Raw genomic sequence first — 8,922 nt, 5'->3', positions numbered from 1 at the left:
TCCATTTTCACACCCTAAAACGAAAATCTTAATTCTCCAAAACCCCACCCACGCATCCGCACCATCGCTCTCCTCTTGCCATCTTCCTCCCTCTCTCGATCTCCCTTTCTTCTCGTCTCTCTCGTCCATCGATCTCAACCCACCCCTCCTCCCGTCGGTCTCCCTCTCCTCTCCATCGCATACGTCGGACCACCACTACCTCCCGTCGGTGTCCCTCTCATCTCCGTCTCATACGTCAGACCACCACCACCTCCCGTCCGTCTCCCTCTTTCCGAGCTCGGTATAAATACATTTATTTATTATATATATTTATTTTGTTATTGTATAAATTTAATGTATTTTAAAGTTAGTTGTTATTGTAATAAAATTAATTAGTTGTTTTATTTTAATTTAGGTAAAATTATAAAACTAATGCAGGAAAAAAATGGGGAAAATCGCCTATACCCTGTTATAGGCAACGATTTTTAACCGTCGCCTATTTTGCTTGTTTTACGACGGTCGTATAGGCGACAGTTATAGAAACTGACAGGAATACTTTAAACGAATGTTTAAAAACGTCAGAAAAAAATATTTTTGTAGTAGTGCCAATTAGGTCCTTGAGGTAATTTGGTAGCTGAGGAGCTCTTTATGCCTTAGTAGCTGATGGAGCAGTGAGCTTAGTACGCGCAATGTGCTCCACTGGTAGGAGGTCGTGCAATTTGCTCCTTCGGTTGGAGGTGCAATGTGCTCCACTGGTAGGAGGTGGTGCAATGTGCTCATTCGGTTGGAAGTGCAATGTACTCCTTTGGCAGGAGGTGCAATGTGCTCCATTAGTAGGAAATGGTGCAATGTGCTCCTTCGACTTGAGGTGAAATGTGGGCGCAATGTGCTCCCTTGATAGCACTTTTATATCTAGAACAAAAATTCATGTACAATTATATTGGATTTTTTTTAGGGATAATAAATATATAATATTTTTTTATATATAAAATCAATTAATTAATTTTATACAAAATATTCTAAGAAATTGTTCAATTGTAACAACATTATTTTAATATCATTATTAATTTATAATTACATGGAAATAACTAAAATATGAATGTCACAAGTATTTCAAAATCATCAACAAACAATGAAGATTTAATTACCATTTAAAATTCATATATGCTAACGATTAATCTTGATCTTTCTTTCAACATATAAAATGATGAAAATGTTATAATATATATTGGCATATGATCAAGTAGTAGCTAGCTAAGCTAGCGATGAGTAGTGATTTGATACAATGAATTAGACTAGTCAATTACATATATCTCCTTAAATGGATAAATCCGTCGTCGTTTCAGGGTGCACTCTCTTTCTTCCACTTAATAAAGAAACCCCAAAAAGCTTAACTCCACTACTCCCATTTTTCTCCTCATGAGTAGTTAATGCCCCACAGCTTTTACCAAAATCCATGCTACCACTACACTTGCCTTTACCATCAAAACCATGATTATTTATTCGAACAGGAGAAAGAGACGAAGAACCCAGCTCCATAATCTTCAGAATACCTGAACCAGAAGTACCCACTGCATTAGGCACAACTGGTTCCACATGGTTCTGGATGAAATAGATAATGTCATTGTAAAGGGTCTTCATGTGAGTGAGCTCAGACAAGAGCATGAAGTTTTTTCTCCGAAGCCTTTGGTTATCTTGGGTTAGAACCGTTAGAATATTATGATCATCAACGTAAGGTTTTGGATTATTATGATGATCAGATTCTAGTAACGGTGAAGGGATTTCTGAAAATTTATTAGTAGTAGTAATAGTAGTAGGACTAATATTGCTCCAACCAAAAGTGGTGTCGTGATAATCAGGTTGTTGGAATGTTAAGTGGGGAAAATGGGTACGTTGTTGTTGTTGTTGCTGATCGCCAAGATGAAGATGGTGATTATTGATGGTTTGGTAATATTGTTGTTGTTGTTGTTGGGAAGCTTTTCTTCTATGGATTTCTGATAATAAGTGTTTTGCTCCTTTTCTAAAGTACTCGTTTGCAAACTCCCATCTATCTGCTACAATCTTCTTAAATCCCTGCATTGTGTAAATTAATGTTATCATTAAATTGATTGAAGGAACAATGAATTTTTGTTAAAATAATTTGTATGGATAGAAATAGGGCTTAAAAAAAAGAAATATATATGTCTATATATGGTATCAATAATTATTAATTAATTATATTTTTTAATGATTTAATATATTCATTAAAATTATTAAGATTCCAACTTATTGGGTTTTGGACCTCCTCACTTCTCTATGTTAAATAAATATATGTTTAATAGAAAGAAAAAAGTTCTAACTTTAATAATAGTAAATGCCAATCATGATGGTTTTAGGGTTTATGCAAAGAAATGATTTGAAAGAGGAGAAAATGAAAAAAGAAAGCACCATGAATTGTTGCAGGGGAACTTTACTTTTTGGGTTACACTTTTATGATCAAGCTAATGGACCCCAAAATTAATCTCAATAATGCTAACTTCTAGTGAAAGACAAATGAAAAGGTCCATGTTCATATAATAAATATATATTTATATATATAGTATATATATCTGTACAAATTCTTGTACATATTGTCATGAATGAGACTAATTATTAATGAAAAATCTCCAAATAAAGAAATGTGAGCGAGGATGGAGATATAATGATATATATATATATAACTCTTTTTTTTTTTTTTGTTAAAAAATAATGATCACCATGGATTCTATTCTTTAGTGGGGAAGAAATTAAAACACAAATATGTAATGTGTAGAAGGAGTTGATCTCGTATGACTATACAATGAATTAAAATAGTCATGAAATTGCCGTTAAACAGCATAAAGACAAAACTTATAAATGAGATCTAGAATCTTGCGTGAAGATCGAAAAGTTAATATTATTCGACTCTGTTCATTAAATAATGATTATCATTATTTCAGGCGTACCATTATAACTCCATGAACGAAAACAATTGCAAATATTCACATTTTTAAATTTCCTTTTTTAAAAAAATGAAAAAGAAATTTATGTTGCGTACCTAATTATTACATGATACACAATAATATGCATATTCCTTTATATACTTTATTTTGAATTTATGAATAATAGTACTTCGAGTTACTGATCGATCTACTTTCAGCAATAAACAACCATTAATTAACTAAAGGAAAAAGAAGTGTATAGAAAGTGAAATATTTCATCCTCTTCAAGATTTGTTGTAAAACAGAAATGAAAATCCAGTTCTTAAAAGATTGTTATTAGGAGTCAATAGTAAGTAATAGAAGTCAACTTATTTAGTCAACACTAATCAAAGTTAACTGAAGAAAAAATATCTCGGAAAGTAATAAGAATAATAAAGCTTTATTAACTAGCTAGAAAGATGTATATACTAATGTTTTAGTGTAATAATGTAAGTAATGAATAATAAGTTATAAGAGTATTCTTACATAGGTATTGAGCTGTCTGACAAAGCTTGAAAAATTGTTGTGCTTGAAGTAGTTAGGAAGAAGGTCTCTAGCAAACTCAGGTGGCCTCCAAACGACAAAAGTGGTTTGATCATCACCCCAAGACACAATGTCGTCTGTGACAGGATCATCAACAAGTTGGTATGTCTTTGTCAGGAATGGAGCTGGTACAGCCTTCTGCGACTCCACTGTGAATACCATGTTCTCTTCACTGCATCTCATAATGTTATTATTACTCTCAACTGCGAAAGCCATGGATCATATATAATAAGAACCCCAACAAACTTGGATTATATATGTTTTAATTACTTTCCTTCTACTAATAATACTAGCTAAACACCCAAAATGAACATCTCTCTCTCTCTCTCTCTCTCTCTCTCTCTCTCTCTCTCTCTCTCTCTCTCTCTCTCTCTCTCTCTCTAACGTTTATGATTGATATTCAACTTTATGAAACAAAAACATGACTATGTCACTAAAATATAAGAGCGTTCTCACTCTCTCACTCTCTCTCTCTCTCACATGTAATATTATGTTTTGTAACTTTAAGAAGCATATGGTTAATATATATTGTGAGTGTGAAAAATGTTAATTACCATGATGAGATCCAGTGTTTTTTTTTTACTATATATGTATATTTGGCTATTGATTAAGTCTTGATTGTTACACTCGAATCAGTTACATGAATCAATACTATATATTGATCATCATTAGCTCATGTGAACTACTTTTACCATTTAATCAATAAGAAAAGAGGAGAAAACAATGTACTATTTGTAGATATAATAGGGTACTAAAGTAAACGAACTTCGATTACTTTTCCGTCTTCCACGAATAAATATCCCTAGAGCTAAATATATACTACTTTAACCATTAATCTTTACACTTTACGTATGTATACTTGTACTTTATTTCTTTTGCTTCGAGCTGTAGCAGCACTGCACATAAGCTTTTTTTAACCTTTAAATTGCCTTTTTAAGGGTTTTTTTTATTTTTTTTTAATTTTTTTAATTTACCTCACATATTAACACTAATTATACCATACATTAGCTACTTTCTTTTCTCTGTACACAATTTAACTATATATTTTTTATTCAGTTAATTTATTTTATGTATTTTATGTAGATATGAAATATATAAAGAAAAGATAATAACAAAAAATTGAAAAAAACAGGAGTTTAGCTAAGAAATAAATCTTAGCTATGTAGAGATACATAATTTATTATGAGCTAAATATTGAAATATTGTACCTCGTCTATTAAAGTGTTATTTTAAGAGGTTTAAGTTATAATTTAGTTTTGTAGCTGATATATCTCTTATATAGTAACAAAGTTGAGAGCATCTTCAATCATATTCTTTAGACACATTTTGTAGCTAAAATAAGAAGTGAGATTTAAAAAAATTAAGCTCTAATAGTATACAAAAAATGACTCCATAATAAAGAATGATTAGGGAGTTTTTAGGGAAGCTCTCTACTAATTTTTTTTGCTAAATTTTTTTGAATATAATACAAAGCACTATTGCTTTTTTATTATTTATTAACTTAATTTATATATATTTAACAAATTTAAATTATAAAGTATTACTAAAATGATCAAATATATAGTATCATTCAAAAAAAATAATGATCAAATAGTAACTAAAATAAAAAACATGATTGGAACCAAAAAATACCTAATGAAAAATAGCTCTATATATTTTAACTTTTCAATTATATTAGCTAATTAAAATTTAGCTAAAAAATAAAATGTTTTGGAGATGCTAATATAGTAGCGATAAATTCCTAGATCAAAAGATAAATAGAGTTTGAATTGTACATGACCTAAGGACTCTAGATCAAGAAACTAATTAAGAACTTTAGTTTATAGGCCTTGGCTAGCTTCTGCATCTTCTTTTAAAAATTAAATAAAAAAGAGATTATTTTTATATTATAAATGCATAGATTGCAACAAAGAAAGAAATAAAAACTCTATTATACCTTTGGGTCGCTCAAAGTTTAGAGGCCGTTCGCATAAAGATATTTTATTCCAAAAAGTTATTTTTATAGTTGTTTAATATTACAAGCCACACCGTTGGATGCAGAACTCATCGCAACCGTAGATTAAAGCGATTTGTCTTCAACAATAGCTTATAAATATATATAGAGACACGATTTTTTTCCGTTATGTACTTTCACGGAATGTACTTCATGATGTACGACAGTTAGATGGGAGAGTTATTTGATCTGAGGGCTGGGGTTGATTTATGGGTAATTAGGGTTAAAAAAATAGTAACATATACCCTGAGACCTATCTAATATACCATAAGACTCATTTAATGTACCACAAAATACATTCCTCTATATTTGAGATTGGTTGGTGCGTGGGTAAAATACGTATATATAAAGTTATAAATACATGTCTTTATAATATATACATAATGAATAATGGTCGTAGTGTAGGGAGACTATGACCAATGACCTACTCGTGTGCCTAGGCTAGCTTTTGCATAGCAGAATATGTGTCTCTAGATTCACTATATATAGCCACTACTAGTAGTACTATATATGGCCGTCAACCACTTTGTAAGAATATGTAATAGACTAGAAAATTACGAATTTTTTTATTGACTTCATTCACAAAAATAAGAAATAAATATAAAAGAAAAAGGCAAATAACCAAGAAAGATGATCGTACCTAAAGTTATATATATATATATATATATATAAACTACTTTTTGGATGGAAACACAGCTAAGCTAACATGAATCATGATGTTTCCCTTTTATCCTCTCTTTTTCTCCTCCTTTTTTCCCTTTAATTTTAGGGAACGAGCTTTAAATATATAGTCCTTGAATAAAAATCCTACTGTAAGTATAAAAGAAAAAAAAAAAATCAGTTAAAAAATAATTAAATCCAATGTAAAAAAACATTATACTTAAGTATATATTGTATACGTACAATGGTTTTAATGCATTCTTTTATTATTTATATGTTATCATTATAAAATTGATTATTAAAAAATTGTGTGATGTACCTATTATTGATTTCGGCCATAAGTAGAAGAAGTGTTCTTGACACACTGCTTTGTCTCTTTCCTTTCTTTCTTTTCGTACAATATTGTCTATATTGTACTCTACTACACCTGCATGTATTGTATATTAGCCAAGCCAAGAACATCAATATAATATTTTCTGACAACATTTGATCCCTAGTATTTGCGAAACTCAAAATATATTATATTAATATAAATTGAAAGCTTCTTTTAATCTCTCTCTATATATATCCTTATCTGCAATCATATATTTTGTTAGAACAAAAAATGGTGCGCACATGATAGAACCCCACGTTATGGATTTCCCTTATCTTATAAAATGAATATATATATATATATATATATATTTTAATATATATATATATATATATTTTAATATATATATATATATATATATATGGTAGTAGCTAGGAACATTCCTAAACCCTTGTTCATATATACTTCTTTGTACAGAACAAGGCACACCCGTGACATAAAAGAGAGTGTTGGAAAGTATTTTCTTAATAGAAGATCCTCTCTCTCTCTCTTCTGGAAAAAAGCCTCTTTCTTACCCAAATATTATTTGTTATAAAATAATTAACATTATGTTAATAAAGGAATACACATATATTGGAGACATTAATTTAAAACAAAGTCTACAGATTAAAAAAATTATGTGCCACACAATGCAATCTTTTCATTAACTTAATTGAGTGTGATTAACAAAAATCTCATCGTCATGATAATAATGTTGTTATTGAATTTTTTTTGGTCAAAGTATTGACTCAAAGTATGCATATGTTAGGATTTTAAGAAAAAGAAAGAATATCTAGTGTATTTCTTTTTTAATAATGAAATAAGTATGTAGTGTATGTTAGTGACAAATTGTCATGATTATAAGTATTTTATTTGTATAATTTATTAATTATAATTATATTTAAATGCCACTTCTTTTTGACAGAAAAATATTGTGCATAAATACAAATTTTCTTTTTTTCCCTTTCAAAAAAAATATAATAATTTTTTTTTCTTCTTTGCTATGTATTGAAATCAATATATACTAAGATTAATCTATTTGAATGCACGGTTCCTTAAGATTCCTCTGTGTACTGGGGGACCACATTTCCCCATATAATAAGTAAATAGTGATGCTTTTCAAGAAGACACTTTCTATATCTCGACCTTTTTTTTTTATATATAATTTTATTTTATTTAATTTTTATATTTCTCAAAGCTAGTTCGTATTCATGAGAATTGAGTTTTTTTTTTATGGCTAGAACATGAGTACTTTTAACTCATAAATACACAATAATATTTTGTTGAATGTTTTGGGAATGGGGTGAGATAGGGACTCTTAATATTATTGCTTAATAATAATTTCTAATAATTTGGCTTTATTGATCTACTCACTCTTTCGGGCCTGGCATATAATAATAATAAATTAAGTTTGTTTTTTTTTTATGTGTAACAATAACATGACTACGATGTATTTTATTTTTTGTTTTTAAAGATTTTTTTTTGAAACCCTTTTTAAAGAGATTGATATACATGAGGTGTAATGTCAGACCATTTAAAATTATTAATAATTGAAGAGAAATTTCTTTAAAAAAGATAATAATAATTGAAGAGAAATTTTATTTGCCATATTTAAAAAACCACCCAATTATTAAAAAATACTCCCTAAATATATGTTATACCATTTAATCCTACTAATTTCTACACTTATCCAAATTACCCTCCTTATTTCAAAAAGACTCAAAAAATAAAAATACTCTGATGCAACTAGGAAATCCAAACGTTCTCTCTCTCTCTCTCTCTCTCTCTCTCTCTCTCTCTCTCTCTCTCTCTCTCTCTCTCTCTCTCTCTCTCTCTCTCTCTCTCTCTCTCTCTCTCTCTCTCTCTCTCTCTCTCGTAGTCGGAGAAGCTCAAACATCGGTGACTCCAACGCAGACCCAAGCAAAGCCCCCCAACACCCGATACCCCACTCTCTATCTGTCTTGCTCCGCCATCAACCCAAACCCTCAAAACGTGAAAAACTACTCAAGGTCGAAGACCCAATCCTCCCTGCCCGCCTCTCAATCGAAGCTCATGTCGTCGAAGCCACAATTTCTCTGCAAGTAGGTTAGTTCATTTTTATAATACTTTTTATAGTGTTTCAATTCTTGTGGTTGATTTAGATTTATTTCTCATTGTTTGTATTAAAATGCATTGTGTCCATAGGATTTTTCTATGGCTTTTGTAGGATTTTTATGGTGGCTATGGTATTCTTCAATCTAGGGGTGAAAATCGGCCAGTTATGGTCGGTTTTTACAATTTTATAACCGACTGGTCGGTTACGGTTTTTATTTTACGAAAACCGTAAGCAACCGTTTAGAAATTATAACCGTATAAAACCGACTGTACGGTTTTTGACAATTTTTGATTTGGCGATTTTAGGCTGTTTTTGGTGGTTT

At 30.2% G+C, this 8,922-nt stretch overlaps 1 protein-coding gene across 1 annotated transcript; it reads right to left on the bottom strand.

Annotated features, from left to right (window-relative positions):
• Nucleotides 1-1,098: 1,098 nt before the first annotated feature.
• LOC115718449 (heat stress transcription factor B-4d) lies at nucleotides 1,099-3,995 on the bottom strand. Its single transcript, XM_030647232.2, has 2 exons — nucleotides 3,444-3,995; nucleotides 1,099-2,052 (listed from the first exon to the last, which is right to left on the bottom strand). Exons 1-2 carry the CDS (start codon nucleotides 3,714-3,716, stop codon nucleotides 1,297-1,299), a joined length of 1,029 nt encoding a protein of 342 aa, XP_030503092.2. The 5' UTR covers nucleotides 3,717-3,995; the 3' UTR covers nucleotides 1,099-1,296.
• Nucleotides 3,996-8,922: the final 4,927 nt, after the last annotated feature.

The sequence above is a fragment of the Cannabis sativa genome, chromosome 2, assembly GCF_029168945.1.
Source record: "Cannabis sativa cultivar Pink pepper isolate KNU-18-1 chromosome 2, ASM2916894v1, whole genome shotgun sequence".
NCBI lineage: Eukaryota > Viridiplantae > Streptophyta > Magnoliopsida > Rosales > Cannabaceae > Cannabis > Cannabis sativa.
This window is presented reverse-complemented; position numbering and strand designations above follow the sequence as displayed.